Source organism: Spermophilus citellus, assembly GCF_964194105.1.
Source record: "Spermophilus citellus genome assembly, chromosome: 8".
Lineage (NCBI taxonomy): Eukaryota > Metazoa > Chordata > Mammalia > Rodentia > Sciuridae > Spermophilus > Spermophilus citellus.
In genome coordinates this window covers 107,598,998-107,624,768 of record NC_138189.1, presented here as the reverse complement: position 1 = coordinate 107,624,768, position 25,771 = coordinate 107,598,998, and the positions used below count along the sequence as shown (strand labels likewise).

The following is a 25,771-nucleotide window of genomic DNA, read 5'->3' as shown; positions in this document are numbered from 1 at the left end:
GCTCTAATGATTAAAGTGATTTAAAACAGATTCATTCTTAGAAGGCTGGAAGGATATTACAGAGGAAAATGCTTCCCTGATTAGGAAGTTAGAGATGACTCCTATGTACTTTCCAATGACTCTCTAATTCATTCATGCAACAAACACATATTTTAATACCTACTATATAACAGACAGTGTGTGACACACTGTACTTAAGTAATGACTGAGAGACAATCCCCACACATGACCATTATAATCCAATGGAGTATGATTCAGAAGTCTGAAGTTAGAAATTTTAAGATAGTCAGTTCCCAGTATCAAAAAAAAAAAAAAGACAGTCATGAGTGTTATGTGTAGAAACACGTGACTCTAGAATATTATCTTTAATACTCTAATTTCATTTATAAATTCTCAATAAACTAGATATAATTCATTAATCTATCATATTTTTTATAACTTTTTCAACTTACCTTTTTTGTGCTCATGGGTGGTATTAATTGTGACATATGCAAAAACTTTATTGCTTTTCAATTATGAACTGATGTAAATGACTTACTTGATGTTTTATTTTAGAATAACAAGCATCTTCTAAAATAAGTTTCAAACTGAGAAGCTGAGACTATAGTTATGGAAGAGACTTAACACTCCAAAAATGAACCCTGACAGGTTTTTCCACACCACAAAAGTCACCCCATATCACTTCACATCTCTGTGCTCTGATTTTTTTGTCAGTCACAAAGACATCATAATATGCTTGTAAGATCCTTAGAAGAAAGACATAATTGTAAAGCTCTGTTAAAAATGCACATCACAGGTAAATGGACGGAGTTAAGAGAAGATAACACTAAGTGAAGTTAGCCAATCCCCAAAAAACAAATGCCGAATGTTTTCTTTGATATAAGGAGGCTGATTCATAGTGTGTAGGGAAGGGGAGCATCGGAGGAACAGACGGACTCTAGATAGGGCAGAGGGATTGGAGGGGAAGGGAGGGAGCATGAGGTTAGAAATGATGGTGGAATGTGATGATCATTACTATCCAAAGTACAGTTATGAAGACACGAATTGGTGTGAATATACTTTGTATGCAACCAGAGATATGAAAAATTGTGCTCTATATGTGTAATAAGAATTGTAATGCATTCTGCTGTCATATATAAATTTTTAAAAAAATGCACATCACACCAGGTGTAGTGGTGCATGCCTATAGTCCCAACTACTTAAGAGGCTGAGGCAGGAACATCGCTTTAGCCCAAGAGTTCAAGACAAGTTTGGGCAACATAGTGAAACCCTATCTCCAAAAAGAAAGAAAAGAAATGGGAACAGGGGAGTAAAGAAAAGAAAAACAACACATTGCTTTAACCTTTACCAGGGACTACCTATTACTATGGCTTTTAAGACAGAGGGATCCATCTAAATGAGCTCACCTTGGCAGTTTTATGGTGGGCAGAATATGACTTGGTTTTCCAACTTTTCCCTTTGGCTTCCTTCAAGTATATCATCAAGTGAGAATGCTCCAGCACCTCAGACTGAGTGAGTGGCCAGAACAAGCAAGTCAATGTTCAATTACTTTCCCCACTGAGGTCTGCATACCTTTCTTATGCTTTTCCCACATGACACTTCCATAACCGTATTTAGCTTTCTTTCTACCATCTCCCTGTAATTCAAAAGGCAATTTAGACTCCCATATGGTTGCCATCGAAGCTAACAGATGTCTAGCAAATTAAAACAAAAATTATGACTTATAAACTGCTGATGTATCATCATTCCAGAACATCTTGCAATTTACACTGAATCATAAGATAAGGCTTCCTACTTGATACCCCCCACCAAGGTTCCCTAAATCTCCCTCCTCTCTGAATTTAAGCCCTGTGGAAGCAAATTAGATGCAACATTCTGCCATCAACTCCAGATAAACCACCACGTGTAACACAATGTAATATTTGAAAGCACACCAAAAAAGAAATTTGGCCTCAAGTATCCAAGGCTGTTCTATCCTTGTACCACAGAGAAGAGAAAAATGACTTGATTCTCGTAAGTTGTTCAGGGCTTCCACTGATCTATGGGGTCTTTTCTAATAAATCATGATAAAAATCTATCGAACCCACTTGCCTTATATCCTTGGCAGATCTTAAGAGTATTATCATCACCTAGTAGTAATGAGGCCAAAGTACTAGGCAAAGACATTGGAGAAGTTCTTTAGTCCAGGATAGAACTGGTATGGTATCCGAACACAATAATGAACTTCACCATTTCTTAAATACTGAGACTTTGTGCTAATTCGTATATTATTTTAGTGAATCCTTGAAAAACTATGATGCCATTAGACAAATATTATCTTTATAAATAAAAAAATTAAAGCTCAGAAAAGCAGACTGTATTTTCCCAAGATGGCTGCAACTCATACAACCTTCTGCAATGTTACCTTGACACTCCCCCATCAAAAGGAATAATTTATTTCTTCACCTCCCTGCAACTGAGCAAGCTCTGTAAATCCTTTAACCAATGGAACAGATGAAAGTGACACTGTTGCACTTCCAGATACAGTTAAACTGACTGGAGGCTGCTTCTTCCAGTCTCAGAGACAGGAAGAAGCCACCTACAGGTGCTCTGAGGGTCAACAGCTCTGGCTGAGTCTTCAAGAAGCATCAACTACCAGTCATGAGAGAGCATAATCTTAGATATTCCACCTCAGGGAGGCTTCAACTAACTGCAGCCCCAGGCACATTTCACTGCAAGTGCACCAGAGACCCCCAGTGAGAACTGCCCAGATGAACCTGGCCAAATTACAGAACTATGAGCTATAATAATTAAGTTTTGTTTTAGATCACTAAATTTGGGGGATGTTATGTAGCAATAAATAACCAGAATATCGACATTAATTTACTTGCTCAGAAACAGTTATGTATCTGAATCAAGATCCAGAGCAAAATATGTATTAAAGATGGATAATACGATATAGGGATTCAGTACCTAAAATGACTGACTTTAAAACAAAACCCTCAGGCTGGGGATATTGCTCAGTTGGTAGAATGTTTGCCTTGCCTGCACAAGGCCCTGGGTTCAATTCCCCAGCACTACAAAAAATGAAATATAAAACAAAACCCTCTTTCTCTTCCTTCCCCAAAGATATCTTAGGGTTTTCTGAGAAATGTCATAGTTTGGTGACACCCTCAAGAAAATCAATCCTCTTTGTCTTGGGTTGTTCCAATATATAATAGGGAAAACCTTGTTTTGCCTACCACCCAGTGATAACTAATGAGAAAGGAATCTGTACAAGATGTTAACTTTGTTACTCAGAATATCATTACAACTGTTATATAAAATGATTCAGATTTAACACATGAAACTGTAATTCTAATAATAAAAATATATTTAATGACTCACAGGACTACTTTTGAGATTCACAGTGGGTAAAGGGAAGCATGAATACCATACCAATAACTAAACAGACCACAAAGAAATAAGCAAAAGTATTTTTTTAATTGAAAGGATCTTTGAGAAAGAAATGAAAGTAATAAAACTGGTCTCCAGCAAAGTCTTAGGAAAAAAAAAAAAAGTCTATTAACTTAACAAGTGTCCCCGTATATGCTATATATATTAGTGCCCATCTCTTATATTTTTCTTTGCCCACATATTAGAACTCGATAGCTTCATTCTTTGTCATACCAGGAAGAACTTTACTACTCAACAATCCTGTCATTTTAACAGCTGAGAAACTGAGGCACATGGCAATTTACTGGCTAACTGCTGATTAGTAAAAGGAGCAAACTGTGTACTAGTGCCACAATATTTTCCATTTTATTTTACCAGATCTGTATCTCTACATATCTTCAATGTGTTTCGAATTTATTCTAGCATGTCAGTGTGAAAATGAAAGAGCAGGAAACCATGCTGTCTGTTAGCAGTTTCTTCTTCATAGTTGTACAGAGCTGCATTGAGTCAGCTGTTTCTGGCCCTCACACACAGGTTGATGACGGTAAAGATCAGAACTGAGCAACTTTTTGAAACACGCTGCCTGTACTACTAACACCAGTTCTTCAGCCACTAACATTGTAGTCTGAATTACTTTAATCAAATAACACAGATGCCTTCCTGTTGAGCAGGACTAAAGAAGGTGGCTCTGATAAACTGAGAAATTTAAATATAGGGTGATTTTGGAACAGTGAGCTAGACAGGAAAGGTTTGAGGGGACAGATGAGAAAAAAAGCTTTACACAGAGAGGTGGGGGAGGGCATGTAGGCAGCAGGGAAGAGGAGGGCCCTCTTAAGTAGGCACCTACTTAGCAATTCTGCCTGGGCTGCTGGTTTAGAAACAGCCTCAGTCTGCTTTCAGGCTTCCTACAGAACTCCCTCCCACCCACATGAAGACCTTCAAAAACAGACAAGATGTGGATTTATTCTGGAACTCTCCATGCAAGCACTCGGTAATTCTTTGAAGCTCTGCATAATTCCAGGGGTTCTGTTGCAACCTAATCCAGAGAAAAGGCTAAATTTGCCTCTGTGCACTCTACAAAATTACACTAAACTGTCAGGGAACAGGCCCAAATCCTTTTATTTCCTTTTCACTCCCTGCTATGAAACTGCAGAGAAAGCCCCTGGGTGCTTTTTGTTGCCTGGTAGCTGAAATGTGCAACTTTTGGAAGTGTTCAAGCAGAATGGAGAGGCCTGGACTCACTGTCCCTCCAAGGGCCAGCTCAATTCCACTGGTCCTTGCCTCTCAAAGTCAAGAAGAAAGTTCTGATAAAATCAAAATAGTTTACTCAGTAATAGGCCAACCTACCACTTAAACATTTCCAGAAAGGATTAGAGAGAGAAGCAAAGAAAGAAAATAATTTATTCTCACTATTTTTGCAACAATGTTTGGGGGGGAGGGGCAGCGTGCTTATAGGAACCATGTAGCTAACTGACAAAAACCTGCCCATAAACCTATTCACATGTCCCCCAATTAATTTGTATCAGTCCTGAGAACAGATGACAAAGTGGTCTCTTCCATTTCCTTCACAAAACATACATAACCAAAGCAAGATGCTCCTATAGAAAATAGAAAATAAAATAACCTAGTAAAAGTGTGGTAGGGAAAAAAGAATATAAAGAGCTGCACTGACAACTATTCTTACAGATGTTTACATTTATAGCAAATAGCCAAATTAAAAGAGATCCAAATAAATACATCCTATGTTCAGATGGCTGTAGACTATTATTGATCCTGCAGTTAGATCACTGTTTACCTCACACTGAACAGCAACTTAGAGAACACCCCCCAGATGGCCACCATCTTTACTTTTCAAGGGGAAGGGATTTCCCAGTGAGAAAGAGGATGGGATGGGATGAGATGGGGAGAAAACCCAGTGTTTTCCCCTTGTCCTGGAGAACTCTTTGTCTGGTTGCAGAACACATTTACAAGATCCTGGAACAAAAAATCAAAACAAAAGAGTAGGGTCCCAGCCCAATTACAATAGATGCCCAGCACACAGTAGTACCACGCAGAGAGCATGGTTTGAATCTTGTCTTCAAGCATCTGCTCTCTGGGTTCTCCAGTAAAACACATCTCACACACCTTCTCCCTTGCATTTCTCCAAGGGTTACCAAAACCCATCCAGCTCTGTGTCGCTCCTTAAAAAAGGAGGACGTGAGGCACGAGCATACTGAAACATATGTTGATGGTGACTTATTATTATCCTGACAATGATATATATAGAAATAAATCCGTCCACCCCGCACGCCCACTTGGCCAGTCTATTATGCAAAAGGAGCGCTTTCCAGCTGAAAGGGGTAAAAGCGTGCAGGAAGCGTTATTTACGTTCACATTACAGAACCATATACCACAGCATCTGCATCCTACACAAAGCCCGAGATGGTGCAAAGAGATACACGCTAAGCACGGCACAGACCAGCCGCGGCAACACGGAGCTGAGCCCTCGTCCAATCAGATCCTTGTTAGAAGGTGGACCTCAGGGTCGGCTCTGCCCGGATTAGCCTGCCCTATTATGACACCACGCTCTGCCCAACATCCATATCCCACGGGGAGCAAATCTAATTCGTGTGGTTGCTCGTTTCTCAAACTGCCGAGCCCTTTCTTTTATCTGTATCCCTACTATTCGTCCCTTAAAAAGCCACCCCAAGGCCTGGGTGCCCCCTTTCCAGCTCGGTTTTTCTTTTTACCCCTCTCATTCCTAGAAAGGATTTCAATGTTTCTCTCTTCAACGTGCAAGCTGGAAAGACGGAAGGCAAATGCCTCTCCAGGCTTCTGCAAGCGCCCGAGGGGCTGCGAAAAGTAAAAGCAGCCAACGACGCGGGGGAAAATTGTCGAGAATCAATCGGCCACAATAGTTAAGATCCCTGGAGCGCTCCAACTTACCCAGAATATGACATTGAAGCCAAAAATGAAGTATTTGATGCAACAACTGACTTCAGGACCCTTGTAGTGCTTCCCGGACATCCTCTGGGTTCATGAAGACACTTGCCCCGGCAGCCCGAGTTTGGAGCCCCGGAGCACCGTTGCTCGGAGCAAGCCCGGCAAGGAGCTGAGCTCGGGGCCGCGGCGCGGGCGGCCCGGGCTCAGCCGCGCGGGGACCGACCAGCGGAAAGCGGCTCCCGCACCTCCAGCCCCTCGCGAGCCGAGGCCGCCGGAGCGGGTGTCCGCGAGCGGGCGAGAAGCAGCACGCTGCAAACCCGAGCCTAGCCGAAGCTGGCCCTGAGCACAAAGCGGGCGCCTGCGTCCGTGCGCCAGGCGGCCAGTCCGGCGATCGGTCCCCGGGCTTCGGGCAAACGCGGCAGCGGCAGATGCTGGCGGAGACGCAGCTCGCCCGCCTGCTCGCGCGCTCCCTCCCACCCTTCGCTCCTCCCGCCGCTCGCTCCGCCCGCCTGGTCCGCGGCTCCACCGCCCGCGCCTCCTGCAGCTCCGCCCACCGCCGAGCCCCGCGGAGCGCGCGCGTGCACGGGCTCGAGCGCTCCCGAGTGGCAGTGACACCACTTAGCCGCCGCCGCCGCCGCCTCCCTCCAAGGCTCTCTTCCCTTCCTGCTCTCTTTCTCTCCACGGGTTCTTTAGCCAGCCCCAAAACCCTCGCGCTGTCGCGGAATAAATGGGGAGGACAGTAGACGGAAGGGAATAAGGGCGCCCCGGGAGCGCGCCGGTTGGGAACAGCGTGGCAGAGTGACAGGGATGGAGGATCCGCGGGTCCCTCTCTGCCACCAACAGCAGCCCGCAGTTCTGGAGGGAAGTGGGAGAGAGGTTTGCTCCCCGGAGAGAGGACTGGGTGTGGGGAATCTACCCCTCCCGGAACAACCCCCCTTCCGAGCGCAACCACACTCACGCCCCCTCCTCCTCCACCGTATTTTGTGGCAAAAGAAGAACGCTGTGCCACTAAGCAGGAGAGGAAATTGGTCATGGACTTAGCTGAGGGTGACCACGAGTAGTTAGGGTGTTGGGAAAGAGAGAGAAAAGCGGGTTGGAGACGATGCAAAGAAAAGTCTCCTGAGTCCCTGGCGACTGTAATCCGACCTCCCCACCTGCAGGAGAAATTATTTTCATCTTAGAAATGGGTACGAGGAAGGAAAGATGGCCCCAAGGAGGTCTGACCATGCTCGTCTTCGACCCCGCCGCCAGCAGAATAGTGCTAAAGGAACGTGCCAGGTTTCCAACTCCAGGAAGCAATCCAGAAAGGGTTCCAGAACGGTCCTTTGGGGAATCCGAATTTGGCTTACAGATTTATTAAGCTCTTGATCCTTGGGGATGGATAGAACGCGAGGCCGAAAATTGTTTTAGAACCCTACCTGAGCAGTGTGTGCCCATTAGCAACATACCCTTCCTCTGGAGCACTTTTTTAAGTGCCGGCAAAGCATGTAATAGAGTTTCATGGAAAGAGAAGGGAAAAATGCTCAGAATTGTGTGGAAATATCTATGGGAATTTTCTTAGGGCTCAGACAGAAAAAGTGATGCGATCTGGAAAACTTGCCAGCAACATCCTGTGCAACCCAGTATGCTTCCAGAAATTGCGTGTTTAATAAGCTCCCAGGTGATACTTAAGTAGGCTTGAGTTGGAGAGCCTCCGACATAGGACTTCCCTAGATAACCACCTTTCAGTTTTCTCAAAAACTGGCTAGCTAGTTAACAACCTGTAAACAAGCTTTGGCGAGGCAAGAAGTTTCTTTTTCCTTTAACAAACCGCATTTGGAGATGGGTCTGGCCTTCAGCTAGAGGCTATATTGAAGTCATAGTTGTAAGCCAGATTACCCACAAAAATGGGAGGACTAGGAGATCCTACTCATTTAATACCATCGAGGCTATAACAATGGCTAAGGATAACTTATCCCTTTGGATGAAAACAACTGTCTCCCTCAAAAGTGCCCTCCACCCACCCAAAATATAGGCCACACTACCCACAAATCTGGCTTCAAAAGATGTTCTTTCAGTAGTGGATTTCCCTATTAACAAGAAAGCACCATAGGCTTTACCTAAGCCTATTTGCAGCTATGTTGTAATTAGATATATAAATAGAAACTTGCTGCAAGGATACTAGATAATCAAAGGAATGGTCTGTCTTAAGCCAATGTGAGGTATATCAGAAAAGAGCTAGACATTAGTTCCAAGTGATAACTTGTTGATTCCTAAATGTGATTTATCTTTGAAAAAAAGTAACAGAGATATAGAGATACGGTATACCACTGCCCCCACACATGCATAGCCTCCTCCTCAATATCCCCGGCCAGAGGGAGGGAATATTTGCTTCATTTGAGGAACCTGCACTGAGACAGCATTATTACCCAAGTCCATAGTTTATATTAGGGTTTGCTCTTGGTATTGAACGTTCCATGGGATTGGACAGATGTATAATGACATGTATGCACTTTTATAGTATCATATGGAGTATTTTTCCTGCCTTAAAGGCCCTTTGTTCTCTGCCTATTCATTCCTCTCTTCCCCCTAGTCCATTGCAACCTCTGATATTTAATATCTCCATAATTTTGCCTTTTCCAGAAGGTCACATAGTATGACATTCAGTATATAGTATGGATCATACAATAGATACTCTTATTGTCCATATCTGTGAACCTGAAACTGCTCTAAAAAATAAAGTATTAAAAATAAAAATCAAGCTGGGCATGGTGGCACACCCCTGCAGCAGTTTGGGAAGCTGAGGCAGGAGGATCTCAAGTTCAAAGCCAGCCTCAGCAATAGCAAGGTGCTAAGCAACTAGGTGAAACCCTGTCTCTAAAGTAAAAATACAAAATAGGGCTGGGGATGTGGCTCAGTGGTTTAATGCCACTGAGTTCAATCCCTGGAACACCCAGCCAAAAAAAAAAAAAAGAAAGAAAGAAAGAAAGAAAAGAAAAATCAATGAAGAAGGAAAAGTGCAGATAATTCCCGGAAATTTGGAAAAGGGGGAGAGAATCTAGTTGAATTTTCATATCATCCCATATGTCCAAAGTAAGTTCTAGGAGGATTAATGAGTTAAATATATATTTTTTAAGCAAAACAGAAGAAAATAGAAGACTCGTTAAATTTCTGAATAGAAGTATAATTCAACTTAGAAGCAATAGAAGGAAAAAAATCAATGAACGTGACTGGGTATACTTTTAAAAACTACATGTGTCAAATTTTTTTTCTGTAACCTAACCAAGAAAAAAAAATTGGCAGCAAACATGAAAAAGAAGTCCGAATATCTGTATTGTAAGCAGTGCTTATTGCAGCTAAGATGAAATATAGAATCTCATAATTGTATGTAAACAAAAAACAACCCACACAAGAAGAAATCAAAATAGCAACAGATATATGGGAAAATTTAACCTTCTAATAAAGAAATATACATTAAAACAAATTAATGATAAAGTCACGAAAATAATGAACATTGGTTTGCTAATATATTGCTGGTATCCTTATGAAAAAATATGGTCCATTTGGAAAGCATTTTGATTACATGTAGCAGGTCAGAGTGCTCCTACATTTTGACTCAGCAGTCCCATTTGGCTGGGAATCTAGCCAAAGAAATACTTCAAAATATGGAAAAAGTTATAAACTATATGTTGTATATCACAACATTATTTATATTGAAAACTGACCGCAAGTTAAAAATCAAAAATTGGAGGTTATACCCGTCTCGTGCTCACCAGGACCACACCTGGTCTCTGTCTGGGATACTCCTTTGCCTTGTTTGTGAGCCCATTGCTCTTGCGTATCTTCGACACTTTTGTTCAGCTTCTTGGAGGCTCCTTTCTTTGTTCTCTCAACACCTACTTTATTCCATTTTGACTCTTAGAGACTGCCTGTAATTATTTGTTTACTTGCTTGTCTCCTCCACATCATTGGGACTCCCTCAAGGGTGTGGTCCATCTTGTTTTAATCTTAGAATCTTCATTGCTCTGCAGATACGGCAGATGCTTGGTAAATATTTATAAAGGGAATGAATGAATCATTTGCTCAAACTTTTTATGGCTATTAAGGATGATGATTTTTATAAAGAGTACGTGGCAATGTGTGAATAAGTTATGTTACATTTTAAAGAAACTATATATGGAATCATCTCCAAGTAATATAAACTTTAAAAATGTAGGTGCATAACAGTATACACAGTAGGCTACCATGTTGTAAAAAAATCAAGTGTGTTGGCAAAATAATATGTGTACATATATTTCCCTGTTAACAGATAGTCTAACTAAGGAAGAAATAAAAGATATTAGTAGGAAGGAGACCTCCTTTATTTTTGAATTTGCCATTTTGCTTGTTTTTGAAATTTATACCATATATATGTTATGCCTGTTTTGAAAAATAAAGCACTCTACCAATGTGTATGAAAAATCATATGAAAAAAATGTAAGGCGTTAATTCTTGCAAAATATTCATAATTGTTAGGTTATGGGATTTTTAGGTTGTGGGATTTTAGGTGATTTTGTTTTCATGTTCCTGGTTTCCAATTTTTTAAAGTGTGATTATATCGTTTTTACTATTAAGAAGATAACTAAGTCATCATTATATTTATTTCACACAACTTCTTCATGACTCAATAAATCCTAGTCTATTTTACAGAGAAAAGGAAAGCAATCTTCTGCCTGGAGTCTGCTACAGCCATCTCCTTTATAATTCTGAAGTTGAAAAATGGTTAATAAGTTTAATTACTGAAAAGTTAATGAGTTTTTCAAATGGCAATGAAAACAGGTAAAGCATGTTCTTCCAACGTTGCCTGGGTGTGCAACAAGATATGACAACAGCATTTTAACCTCAGACACCACATAATGAGCTTGTCTGTCTCTGTCTCCATCTTGTTTTGCTCTTTCCGCCCACTTTCCTGCCTCCCTCCTCTGCCTCTTTTCACTATCTGCCTCTGCTCTTCTAGTTTTACATCTTTTCTTTCCCTCTCTGTAGCAAGCACTTCTGGTTGTCTACCTGTCCCCACTGCTTCCTTCCGCTGAGAACTCTCATGATGTCCCAGTGTCCTCTTAACACAGCCACAAGCCTTATGAAGGCTGACCTCACGCCAGGCCTGATGGTCTCATTCCTCTCACCAAGGATCCGTTCAGGGATGGACTAGGGACTCAACTCTAGTCAATAAAACATGAGGAAAATCTGCTGAGGTTCTCTTTGTATCTAAGAAATGATCTCCTGTTGCCCTTGGACTTTATTGTGATGAATGTGACACCAGCATCCCTGACCATGAAGACCTTACCAAGAATGGCAAAGAGGAAAGATTCGAAGATCTTGGGCCTTCACACCACAGCTGAATGGCTGACTTAACCAACCTTGAAGGTCACCCCACCTCAGGACTTCCTGTCCCAGGAGACTACTTCCTTGGTTGAAGTAGTTTTTTTTGACGGAGACTTTCCATTCCCATACCTGAAAGCACTTTGACTTGAATGCTCCCCTTTTGAGGTTTTCCCCCACCCTTTATTTAAAGATTTTCTCTTCTGGAACCATTACTAATGCTTTCACATTTCTGTCACAATCACCCTTTTCCCTATTCCTTCCTGTCTTTGAGATCTCTTGCCCAACAGCTTCTGTTCCCCTAAACCTACAGGGGAAACTTTCAGTGTGTCAGACAGCTCACACCCACCATTTTCTCTCAGCCTTTCTCAACCACAAGTGCTCCCCCACCTCCAGCCACATAAGCATTTCACAGCTGGGGCCTGGGTGGATGCAGGCTGGGCCACCCTGAGAGTCTGTCTCTTTTAAATTGGGATTCAGTAACAAAAGGATCCCCGCACGTGGCTCGGATGAAGGCTATGTTTGTACAAGAGCTGGGGGACCTATGTTTCCAGAAGGAAGCTGAGGCTCCCCCATCTCCCTCTACAGAAAGAGGAAGGAAACCTAAATTTGGAGAGTAACAGTGCACAGCACTGTCTCTAACAGCATGGGTGGCCGCAAATGGTGATGCATTTTGTGCTCTGAAAGGCTTCTGCCTCTGCAAAGGATTTCCACTTCTGGATTTCTTCAAGAGGCCCTGTCCTTGAGATTTATGGAATTTTTAGATGGGATTATTTCATCGCATTCCATTTTGCCTTCAGCTCCTTTGAAGTGGGAATCTCAAATTTGGAAATCAAAGAAGCTTCCTGGAAACATGGGGTCATCCTATTCAAATCCTTTGTGAAATGAGGCTAACTTAAAGCCATGAAATAAAATTAAGCAACGTTTTTGTTATATTTAATGAATTTAATATTCTGCTTTCTGTTCTTCAGTTGAAAAGTGAGGAATTAAATGGTGTATTTCTCTAAAATATAGTTAACCGATTCCCCAAGATTGCCCTACCCCTGTGGCCCTCTGTTCTTATGTCCACACATAACTACTAAAGAAGATCAATTTTCAGGGCCCCAGAAGAACATAAAAAGAGGGAAACATGAATGAACAAGTATCTGTAAAACACAATGGTTGCACTTTTAAAATTAATTATAATTAATTAAGATTAATTTCACAATAAATCCTATCTTTCACAAAAGGTTACAGAGAAGTCATTGATTTTTTTTTTAAATTCTGCCATTCCAATTGGTTTTGTTACAGCACCTCAACTTCTTCCCACTGTGGACATAGCTAAACCTGTGGGTATGAGGGAACCCTGTCTTCACCAAACTGCAGTGGGGGAGTGAGGGCGGTATTAGGCAAGTCATGGAAAGCTCCCTTTCTGATACCCAGTAGCATGAGGCAAGATCAGGACCCACCTGGAGTTCATTTCTAGCAGTCCATGGACAAGCCCAGGGCTGCCCTTTGGTATCTTTGGGATCCTCCCAGTCTTCTGCCCTCCCTCTGATCACATAAGTGAGCCCATTTCTTTCCAGTGAATTTCCTTTCTGATTGATATAGTTAAAGCCACTTTCTGTGGCTTAAACCAAAACATCCTAATCAATACAATATGAACTTTAAAAACTTCACCTTTCAGAGAAAAATATTCTTTCTGATTTCAAAAGTAAGACATTCTCATACAATATTTAGAAAATACAGAAAACATTTTTTTTTAGAGAGAGAGAGAATTTTAATATTTATTTTTTTAGTTTTTGGTGGACACAACATCTTTGTTTCTATGTGATACTGAGGATCGAACCCGGGCCGCACGCATGCCAGGCGAGCGCGCTACCACTTGAGCCACATCCCCAGCCCCAGAAAATATTTTTAAACATCACTTTTGACAACATTTCAAACTATTGTCAATATTTTGGATCTTTTGTTTATCAATAAATATTTTTATATGTTTGATCTCATCTGCAGGAAAAAAAACCCTTAAATTTATTACATTTGCCAGGCTCCAAATATTTTATTGATTTATTTATTTGTTCTTTCTAATTATCTAGAAAGAACACATGGCAGTCCAGTGTATTTTGACATATTATACATACATAGAATAAGTATAACTTGTTCCAGTTAGAATCCCATTATTGTGATTATACATGATGTGGAGTTACATTGGTTGTGTATTCATATATAAGGATAGGAAAGTTATGTTTGATTCATTCTATGGTCTCTCTTATTCTCTTCTCCCCTCCCTTTGCTTCATTCAGGGTCCAAAATTAATGCAGAGAAATCCCCCAGCATAACAGAAGCAACTTCCACCTCCATTCCTAAGCTGTGATTTTCAGTCAAGAATCTCCATTCTTTGCCTATATGCCCTTGTGCATCTTCCTGTTCTATCACATAACAGTCTTTGTTTCATTCTTATTAGGCAAAAGTGATGCGTGCTCCCTCACAGTTCTACCTCCATCCCACCTCCAAACAATTTCAAAGTGATATTCCCAGGGCTGGGGATATGGCTCAAGCTGTAGCCCGCTCGCCTGGCATGCACAGGGCGCTGGGTTCGATCCTCAGCACCATGTAAAAATTTAAAAAATAAAGATATTGTGTCCACCGAAAACTAAAAAAATAAATACTAAAAAATTATCTCTCTCTGTCTCTTTTAAAAAAAATGACATTCCCACTCTGCAAACTTCACCCTTTCATCCACCACCAAATCAAATTATTCTATCAAGTTAAGCATAATTCAACCCATTCCAAAATCTGTCCTATTTATCTCTGGGCATGCTAATCATATCCAGTAATTTCCTTTAAGGCCAGTTGGGATCTTTTATCTTCAGAAACTTTTCTTCTGTTATATGTCACTTCCCAGTGGAACTCTAATTGCTGGAATATTGAACTTCATGTCTAGAAACAGAAATAGACATTAGCAGATTTATCAGATATCTGTTTAGGTTTCATTATACACAATCAATTGATTCTATAAAAATTTTCACTGAGGGCTGGGGATGTGGCTCAAGCGGTAGCGTGCTCGCCTGGCATGCGTGTGGCCCGGGGTTCGATCCTCAGCACCATGTACAAACAAAGATGTTGTGTCCCCCGAGAACTAAAAAATAAATATTAAAAAAACTCTCTCTCTCTCTCTCTCTCTCTCTCTCTCTCTCTCTCTCTCTCTCTCTCTTTCTCTCTCTCTCTCTTAAAAAAAAAAAATTTTTCACTGAGCACATTGATTAATGCATCAAGTCCATGGATCCTGCCCTACCCCCGTTAACTGGAAGAAATAAACAAAGAGATAAGAACTTGGGTCAGAATGGATTAAATGCTATGATTTCAACAAAATGCAGTATACATACAGTGAATGTGCAGTATGGAATTGTGCAGGGGGGAATCCTCTTCAAGTCTGTCTTCCTTCCTTCCTCCATTATCCTTTTTCTCTCCTCTAATAGTAGCATTTACTGAGTTTAACTACTACGAACAAAAATGACTATCTCATATCTGAGTCACTTATTGAATGAGGTCAAGACTCTGAAAGAATAAATTTTAAATTTTACACTTACCCACAATAGGGCAGCCACTATGGAAACCAGTTTGGTGGTTCATCAAAATGTTAAAGATAGAATGACCATATGAGCCAGCAATTCCATTCCTAGGCATATATGCCAAAGAATTGAGAACAGAAGCTCAATGAATACTGTACATCAATGTTCATAGCAGCACAACAGTCAAAAGGTGCAAACAATCCAGTGGCCACCAACAGATGAATATATAAAATGTGGTGTGTGTGTGCACATGTGTGTGGTATGTATACACATATACCACAGGATATTATTCAGCCTTATAAAGGAATAAAATTTTGATAGTGGTTACATGGATGAAGTTTGAAAACATGATGCTAAGTGAAATAAGGCAGACACAAAAGGACAAATAATGTTATGAATCCACTCATATGAGATTCCTAGGATGTCAAATTCATAGAGACAAAAGTAGAATAGAGGTTACCAGGGGCTGAGAAAAGGGCAAAAGGGGAATGATTGTTAAATAAATAGAGTTTCTGTTTGAAGAGTTAAAGTTCTGGAAATGGATATTGGTGATAATGTCAAGACATTGTGAATGTACCTAATGCTACTGAAATATATACTTTAATATTTTAAATGATAAATTTCATGTTATATATATTTCAATATACTGAAAATGTCTACACTTGGTACTGGAGTAATAGCTCAGCGGTAGAGCACTTGCCTCGCACATGTGGGACACTGGGTTTGATCCTCAGCACCACATAAAAATAAATAAAATAAATAAAGATTTTTTAAAAAGCTACACTTGTCAATGATTGACAAACTGAGGAATAGTTCAAAATAGAGAAATCATTGCTCTAACAAGTGGAAATGGGATGAAATTTAAATGTCCACCGTAAGCATTCTAGGGCTATCTGTTGTGTGTATCCTCACCATAGGAAATAGAATTGTGAAAATAAATTAAGAGGTGATTGTATTTGAAAAGATTTATTTTACCAGGGGTTTATTTAAGCATTCTTTAGGACAGGGAGATGCTTCCCTAGAAAATGTAATCATTAGCAATTGATCATTTAGAACCATAAAGGTTTTTGAGAGCAAAACATTCTTTGGAAGGAGACATCAAGGAGGATCCAAAGCAGCAGCTGAAGAAGCTAGGGATTCCTCTGGAACTGCACAGTCCCATAGTAGAGTCTAGCCCATTTTCAACCCTTTTATCCTACAGTGCACTGGCCCCTTCCAATCCTCACTCAAGAATCCAACATAGGGCTGGGGCTATAGCTCAGTGATAGAGTGCCTGCCTTGAATGTGTGAGGCACTGGGTTTGATTCTCAGCACCACATAAAAATAAATAAAGATCTTTAAAACAAAACAAAACTTCTTTTTTTAAAAAAAAGAATCCAACACACCAGAGGTGAGTTGGAAGGTGGTGTTGAAAGCATGGCTACACTTCCACAGTGATGATCTCAGTTTTCATTTCAACTGTTTAGCTCCTTTTTTGGTGGACTGTGAATTCGGCATAACCCACTTGAATCAAATGTATGAAATATGATATGTCAAGAACTATGTAATGTTTTGAACAACTAATAATAAAATTTTTTTAAAAAAGGATAGAGATCAGGCTTTTTTAATTTGCTGCCCTACAAATATTCCACACATGCTGGGTGCACAATATTATTTACCAAATACGTAAATCAATCAATGGATTAATAACTTTAATAAAAAATGGCAAGGGAAGGTCTAACAAAAATGATTATGGAGCAGCTCTGAAATTGTAATATATAGGAAGTCTACTTAAATCATAAGAGTTTGAATGACACATGATTGAGAGAAATATTCCTCAAAGTGCAAAGTGAGAAATATCTGTGTTTAAGTTTATCCTATCTTCTTCTACAAAAGGGACATATTTTCTATTGCATTTGTTACTGCCTTGTACCCAAATGTACCACATTCACCAGATTCACAATTAATAGTGTTGACAGAATGAATGACAAGGCAAAAAATAGCTCACAGTACTTTTCATTTTTTGCAAGTATGGAAAGCATATTAAACCGTCTGCTGATTAAAAATATGCATGTTTTGACTTGCATATGAATCAAATTAACATACCTAAATCTAACATCTTCACATCATTAGATTCACGGCTATAGTCAATGTAATTTTCCATGTTTTTCCAAATTCACCAATTTTGGAGTGACATAATGAAATTATTAGAAATAGAAACTCACAGAAATGATTTATAACTAAAAACTAACTTCTAGTTTTTCAATTCATTGATGGTGTATCCTCTAAAAAAATAAGAATGCATAAGGTCATTGAAAAATCTAAATTTTTATATTTAAATCTGTTCGAGAAGTACTTACTATAACTGAGGAAAATTAAAATTTGAGGTAAAGGATAAGAATTGCCATCCCCCAGTGTGTTGAATTGGTATTAAGGAAAATACTAGCTGTTGAATTCTAGTAGCTCACTGCCTTATAGAACCTAAAAAGGAGCAAGCACCCAAGTCACAGCTTCTGTAACCACCCCCCATTCTACCTGCATTTGTGCCCTGGCAGATCCCTCACTATCTTCTCTTCTCCATGACTTCCCTTCCAGGCAGGAAAGATTCTCTGTGAACTAGAGAAATACTCCATACAATTACACTAATGGGCCAAAATGTCATCCTAGGAGAAAAAAATGTTCAAACAGCAGATATAGGAAAGACTACCCCAGGTCTGGGGTAAGACAATAGAGGAGTCCAATTACTATTAGAAAGAGACACCCTGTTCCTGCTCTTAACTCCCCAATCCTTCAGGATTCAGCAACCCTGCAGCATCTCTTTGGGACCAAGAATGTAGCTGAGAAGAATCTCTAGCACCCAGCTCCCCACTATTGATATGTCTCTGGCACCCCATAAATGCCTAGCTTTTAGGTCTTCCTAGAGCAGCATTTTCTTTCTCTCCCATTTTCCCCCCTTTGGTAGTACCCAGGACTCACACATGCTAGGCAAGTGCTCTACCTCTGAGTTATAGCCACAGCTCTTAAAGCAGTGTTTTCTAATCTTGTCTGGTGACGAGAATTCTCTAGCGCCATTGACATAAACACAGATTCCTAGGCTCTTTCCCTATACGTTCATATTTATGGATTATTTGGGATCCAGGAATCTGAATTTTAGAAATATCTAGGCAATGGTCTTCACCAGGGAAAATTTTGGAAAATACCAAGCCCAAACATGTTGTCATCATCATGATCATAAATCATGAACCACAAGCACTGGGATAATATGTCCCACCTAGGCGAGCCTCTCCTCAATGCCCAGGGCCAAGCGACCCATCACAGTATCTGAGATTCAAGAGGGTAGAGGAGGACAAGGAGTGGCCAAAGGCAGAGGAGAGGGGGAGGCAGAGGAGCAGATGCCAGAGTCTGAAAGTGAATGCATATGTATTTCAATCCACAGCTGCTTTGGCTCCTGATATAAATCAAAGGAAGAAGGAGGGAGTCACGGGGAGAAAATGTAAACAGCTGGGTAAATTCAATCCTCTGTTAAATATGAATTTTCAGATATTCAAGACTGAAAATGTTACTTGAATTATTCATTTACTGAACTTCCAATTTTATTTTTAGTACTATGATGTGAATGAATCTGAACTGGGCTCTGAGACATGGCGAGGTACTAAGATAAGCACCTGTGTGACAGGTTGCCGCCCAAAGTGAGGTACTTGTAAGTGTTACTCATCTACATGAGGATAGAGCTGGGGAGAGATTTCTATCCTGGCAGGTTTGCTGCTGACTTGCCATAAATTAAAGATGGTTGTAGTTAGAAGATGGTTTCCCCCATAGACACAAAGACCTGGCCCTTCCCTACAATATTGATGAAGAAAATTTGCAATGATGCCTACAGGGTGCTGCATGATAATTTAGAGATAAAGACCACTCGCTTTGAGACGCGAACAAGAAGTTGTGGATTCAATAGAAGCCTGCAGAATCACCCAGCATAAAGAACAGGAAAGCCTTGTTCCAGTTCTCCTTAAAAAGAAGATGGATTCAGTTTTTTTTTTTTTTTTTGTAATTGAATATGTTCCTCATGGTAGTAGGATATGAACTGGCCTTTTACCATCCCATTTAGACCTGTGATTATGCAACCAAATATTAGCAACTCAGTTCAGGCAAGAAAATAGCATGAATTAAAAAAAAAAAAAAGTAAAATCTCCTAGATGCAATTGTTTGAAAATTCCTTCCAGTTTCTGAATAAATTTTAAAAGGTAGAGAAATTCAAAGTTAACTCTCTTCATGTCAGAAATTTATCTTAGCCACTTTAAGAAACCATGGTTCCTTCTGAAGCCAGAATTAGACAGGCAGTCAGTATAGATAGGTAAATCGCGCCAGATAAAATCAAGGAGGCCAACTTCAGTGTGAGAAGTTGAAGACTGTCCTCTGAGGGATTGAAATGCCTTCAGAGCCCTTCCTCCACCCTTATCCAGATAACCTGCCCCTGCTCCAACCTGTTGCTAAGGTAACCTATCCCAGAGATTGTCCCTCCCTACAGGGAGTGGTTAATTGCACCTCCTTTCTGTCCAGATCACTCCAACCTGCCCCCCCACCCAGCCCATCTGCTTCTCACCTTTTGGGCATTCCATGAGCATCTTGCACATAGGCGGGAAGGAGAGAGATAAGGGGAAGAGCGCAGGAGAACAAAGGAAGCCTGGAACATATAAAAAACGCAGAACACCCTAACGTTTTGGGATAGCAGCTATGATCCCTTCTGCCTCCCAGAAAACTCTATGTTACCCCCTTTTTAAATAAACCCTGCTTTATATACTTGCCTCGATGTGATTATCTAATGTTATACTTCAACATGTAAAGAAGCAGGATTCACAGGGACAAGAGGTGGGAGGGAATGGGAGAGAGAAGGGGAATTGCATGGAAGATGGTAGGAGACCCTCATTGTTATGCAAAATTACATATAAGATGGTATGAGGGGGAAGGGAAAAAAGAGAGAGAGAAATGTGTCACAGTAGATGGGGTAGAGAGAGGTGATGGGAGGGGAGGGAAGGAGGGGACAGGAAGGGTAGCAGAATACAACAGACACTAGTATGGCTGTATGTATAAACGTGGCTGTATAACCAATGTGATCCTGCAATCTGTACACGTGGAAAAATAAGAATTCATACCCCATTTGAATCAAATGTATGATATGTCAAGATCATTGTAACGTTTTGAGCAACTAATAAAAATATTTAAAAAACAGTAATAAATACTGGAAAGGATGTGGAGAAAAAGAAACATTTACAGTGTTGTTAGGATTGCAAATTAGTGCAACCACTATGGAAATCAGTATGGAGATTCCTCAAAAGACTAGGCATAGAACCACCATATGACCCAGCTATATTATTCCCCAATATTTATCCTAAAATCATCATATTATAGTAGTACATGTGTGCCTATGTTTATAGCAGCACAATTCACAATAGCCAAACTATGGAAACAGTCTAGGTGTCCATCAACCGATGAATGGATAAAGAACGTGATATGTATACACAATGGAGTTTTATTCAGTCATTAAGAAAAATAAAATTTATGTCATTTGTAGGAAAATGGATGAAACTTGAAACCATTATGTTAAGCAAAAGAAATCAAACTTAGAAAGTCAAGGGTCATATGTTTTATTTCAGAAGTGGAACTAGAGAGAAAAAAAGGAAAAGAAAGGTAAACAGGGAGAAGAGATGGGGCGTAGGATTTCATGAAAATCAAAGAGAGATTAGTAGAATAGAGAAAAAAGGACTAGGAGGTAGGAGGAGGGTACAGAGTGGGGAAATGCTGGGGAGTGATATTGGCCAAATTATATTGTTATATTGTGTGCATGTATGAAAATGTAATAACAAATCCTACCATTATTTATAATTACAATGCATCAATAAAAAATGTAGGAAAAAAAAAAGAAGCAGGATTCATCACTGCTATCACTATTATTGTGACAAACATTCCCAAGGAGTGGAACTGCAGCCAGGAGATGACTTTGGGATAATTAGGAAGTATTTATGAGATTACAAAAATCTGTTAGGTGGCACATGAGCCTCAAAACAGCCTCCTTCCGTAGCTACATAAGCTATGCAAAAGTTACTTAACAATTCTAATTTTCTTCTCTTTTTAAATTTTTTTTTTAATTGTTGATAGATCTTTATTTTATTTATTTATATGTGGTGATGAGCGAATTGAACCCAGTGCCTCACATATGTCAGGCAAGTTCGCTACTGCTGAACCCCAGCCCCAGCCCAACAATTCTCATTTTCAATGATAGTGCCTTAGGTCTTATTACTTTTTCCTTAGTGGTGTGTGTGTGTGTGTAAAATTTTCCATATATATATATAATACAGATTATATATATAATTTTCCATGCCTATTGTGCTGATAAAATTTCAATCACAAAAACTTTCCTTTTAAAACTAACAAGGCTTTTTATCTACCTGCATTGGCCAGATAACGATTGTACAGGCCACTCAGAATTACGGGAAGAGCCGCTGAAACTGGAGCAGCACAGATAAATGACATCCCTGTAGGTGAACCACAGAATTCAGGGCAGTCAGGAGTTTCAGTCTCTTCCCTCGCTTAACCTTGTACCAAAGCTGCTACCGGTAATTTGATTCCCTGAGTTCCTTTCTCAGTTGAAATGGAAACTGAATTTGAGAGAGACAGACTGGGAGAGCGGAGCCACTGTTCTGTGAAGGAAGGGAAACTGCACAAGGCCTTAGAAGATGCAACCTAACTCATTATGCCACCTTTGATCAAAAACCTTCCTATCCTTATTTGAAAGGGTGGAGGGTGGACTGAACCTGTACCATAGAGATTTTGAGATCCTGAAGAAGTCTCCAAAGTCCCTGTTTGGGGAAGTGGGAAACCAAGTGGGTTCTGGGCTGTGGTTCTCTCAGAATTGTTCCGATTTTATCTGTTTATACACTGGGGTTTCATTTTTTTTTAAGGTATTCTATGCTAAAGAAAGTTTGAAAGATTTTTCCCTAGACTAAAACCCCTTTCCTTTCAGCTCAGACACCCTCTGATTTTTAAACATTCAATGATAAGAGGAGACAAATGCCTGCTAAAGCAATCAAAAGTTCTCAGTTAAAGTATTAACAAGATAGCAGTAGAATCCACACAATGAAGAGGTGCTCAGCGGATGTAAAAGAGAATCCCCACAGCCAGGCGTCATGGGACACAACTGTCATCCCAGCAGCTAGGGAGGCTGAGACAGGAGGATCGCCAAAGAGTTCAAAGCCAGCCTCAGCAAATTAGCAAGGTGCTAAGCAACTCAGTGAGATCCTGACTCTAAATAAAATACAAAAAAAAGGACTGGGGATGTGGCTCAGTGGTTAAGTGCCCTTGAGTTCAATCCCTGGTACAAAAAAAAAAAAAAAAAAAAAAGAGAATCCCTTCATGGCACATGGCTCTTTCAGAATAGGCAGTGGACTGTGTCTTTCTATCTTGCCCTCTCACAGCAACCTCCTGTCCTCCCCCAGTGTTCCTCAACTCTAGTGTCCCCATAGAATCACTTGTGGGGGGACTAAATGGTGGAAGGATCTGGGGTCCACCTCTGGAGATTCTGATTCAACAGATGTGGATATGTGAAGATGGATGGCTTAATTTTAAAAAAGAAAACCTATAGGTGATTTTTTAAAAACATTTTTAGTTGTAGATGGAAATAATACCTTTATTTTATTTATTTATATGTGATGCTGAGGATCAAACCCTGTGCTTCACATGTACTGGGCAAGCGCTCTATCATTAAGCTACAACCCCAGCCCTATAGGTGATTTTGATGTGCAACTAGGATTGAGAACCTCTGTTGGCTTCGACTCTGTCCTTTACTAAGATCACTCTTTTAAAAGACATCAATAACCTCCCAACGATGTCCATTGCCACATTTAGGCAGATGATTCCAAATCTAACTCTCCAGAAATAACACCCTCCCATCCAGGACAACTCTTTACTCGCAGACCGGCCTTGTCTCCCAAGATCATCCTGTTGGTGGTGGCACAACACTCCCCACAGTGACTCAAATGCCCAGTGACTTGAAGCATCTTTGACTCTGCTATTCCTGTGCCTCCAACATTCTATCTGCCCCAAATTAACAAACTTCCTCTTACATCTGATCCTAAATCATGTTCTAAGTTTCTGTTCTTACTGTTACTCTACAAAGCAGCTTCTTTTATTCCTAGATAACTGTTTACAAGGGTGTCTTTCACCCATCTTTACTCACTTTGATCCATCCTAGACTAACTCATTAGTCCCTTGCTTGAATAACCACAATGGCTCCCTGCTGCCTGTCTTTAAAAAATATACCCCTTCATCTGACTTTTAGGTTCCATAATAGAAACTCAATCTGTTTCCAGCCTCATCTTGATCACACAGCAACATGAACACAACCCATTTAATAAAGAGCATCATCCTTTTTTTTTAATCAACATGTCCTTAGTTCTCCTGACTATATACTTTCACCTTTACTGTTCTCCAAGCCTAAAATATCCTCCTCCCCATTCTGTGCCACCTCCTCCCTGAGAGCTCTCCAGGTCTCTCCAAATGATTGTCAATGTCAACTAGATTATCCTGGACCCCCTTTGTGGAATTCATTGCATTGTGTCTTGTAGCACCATTATCCTTTGCCACATCTCACCCTCTCTATTGAAGTGTTGCTTCCTCAGTACTTCCTTGTGAGCCTTGAAGCTGAATGGAAAGAGACTAGACTTTTGAATCAGAAAGCCTTCTGTATAAATTCCAGCTCTGCCATCTATCAGCTGTTTGAAATGGTTCAAATTATCTACCTCTTCCTTGTTTTAGTATCCCCATCTGTAAAGTAAGGAAATTGAATATCCAGTTCTTAGGATTGGTGTGAAGTCTTAATGAAATGATGCACATAAAGCACTTGAGACAAGACCATACTCTCAACAAATGGTAGCTCCCACTGGAAGTCGTCCAATGGAGGCTTGACAGGCTTTATCCATAGTAGGTGATGACCGGCTAATCCAGTTTGATGGAAGTGTCCACGATAGATACTCACCAGCTGACCCTTATTACTTGTTAAGAATATCACAGGGCGACTTTTATTTTTGAGGCAATTCTCTGAAGCAGAGAAGTAATAGCTTCTCCTTATTATCTATTTGCCAATCATAAGGGCTGATAGTAGTGGTTAGTTACATGCAAGGTAGTCAAGAACGGGAAGAAAGAGCAGCAAGAAAACTCTGAATTAGAATACCGAGCAAGAAATTTGAAAGACTAAAATGCCTAAAATGTTCAAATAAATATTCCTAAGTTGCAGTATATAAAAGAATAATCCACCATAGCCAGCTAGTTTATGTTGGGGAAGTAAAAATCATTAAATAATACAAAAGCTAATAATATAATACATCAAATCATCAGAACAAATATGAAAAACAAAATTGCTTCTGCAGATGTTTTAAAATGTATTGGATAAAATTCAATACTAAATCCCAACAACATTATTTTAAGAGTAGAAATAGCCAGGTGCCATGGTGCATGTCTATAATCCCAGTGGTTCTAGAGGCTGAGGCAAGAGGATCACAAGTTCAAAGACAGCCTTGGTAATTTAGTGAGGCCCTAAGCAACTTAGCAAGAACTTACCTCAAAATATAAAATAAAAATAAGCTGGGGATGTGGTTCACTAGTTAAGTGCCTCTGGGTTCATCCTTGATAACCCCCCCCCCAATAAAAAGAGTAGAAATAGAACCAGGCGCAGTGGTACATCCCTGTAATCTCAGTGATTTGGGAGGCTAAAATAGGAGGGTCACAAGTTTGAGGCCAGTACTGGCAATTTAGCAAGAACCTGTCTCAAAATAGAAAAATTGAAAATGTCTGGGACTGTAACTCAGTAGTCGAGTGCCCCTGGGTTCAATCCCCAGTATGGAAAAAAGAAAAAAAGAAAGAAAATATTTACACAATATTTTAAAAAGTACCAGATTAAAACCAATAAACAGAATTATATTTAATAATAAACATTGGTGATATCTCCTTTAAAAATATGCACAAAGGAAGGAAAACTGTTTAACATTATTCTAAAAGTTAGGACCAATGCATTAAGATATTATATAACATTGATGGGATACTATATTAATAAAAAATAAATATTTATTTTGTAATGAGATTACCTATAAATTTAAATGTCATATAATATTGATTAAACACAGGCTGAATGTAAGTAGACAGAATCAAAAGTATTCCAATATAATTGTAATCCTCAGCTAGAAACTTTTTAATTTATACATATTTTTATTAGCTAAACTTTTCTAAAAAAATTTGAGATAAGAAAAATTAATACAGAGGGCCCATACACAATAATAAAAAATATAAAACATCTACAAGTAGCCTTAATTAATAATTTATTTAAATAAGAGTAAATTTTTATTGAGATATACTTATTACAGCTGGAGAAAATGGATAATCATACTCTGTGAGCAGAAAGACATTGTTATAAATATTTAAATATTCTCAAAATAATACAGACTTAAGACATTCAACAATTATTTATTGAGCACTTACAATATGCCAAGTAAAATGCTAGGTATTACAGATGTAGCTGT

At 39.8% G+C, this 25,771-nt stretch overlaps 1 protein-coding gene across 2 annotated transcripts in view; it reads right to left on the bottom strand.

Moving 5' to 3' along the window:
• The window catches only part of TSPAN5 (tetraspanin 5), a 177,682-nt gene extending 170,434 nt beyond the window's left edge, over window positions 1-7,248 (bottom strand). The window contains exon 1 of one of the 2 annotated variants that reach the window (XM_081303199.1): window positions 6,340-7,248. In XM_081303199.1, the coding sequence (XP_081159325.1) occupies window positions 6,340-6,420 (81 nt within the window). In that variant the 5' untranslated portion in view covers window positions 6,421-7,248. The remainder of the gene's footprint in view (window positions 1-6,339) is intronic. The other variant, XM_081303200.1, reaches the window with a different exon arrangement.
• Between the last annotated feature and the right edge of the window lie 18,523 nt (window positions 7,249-25,771).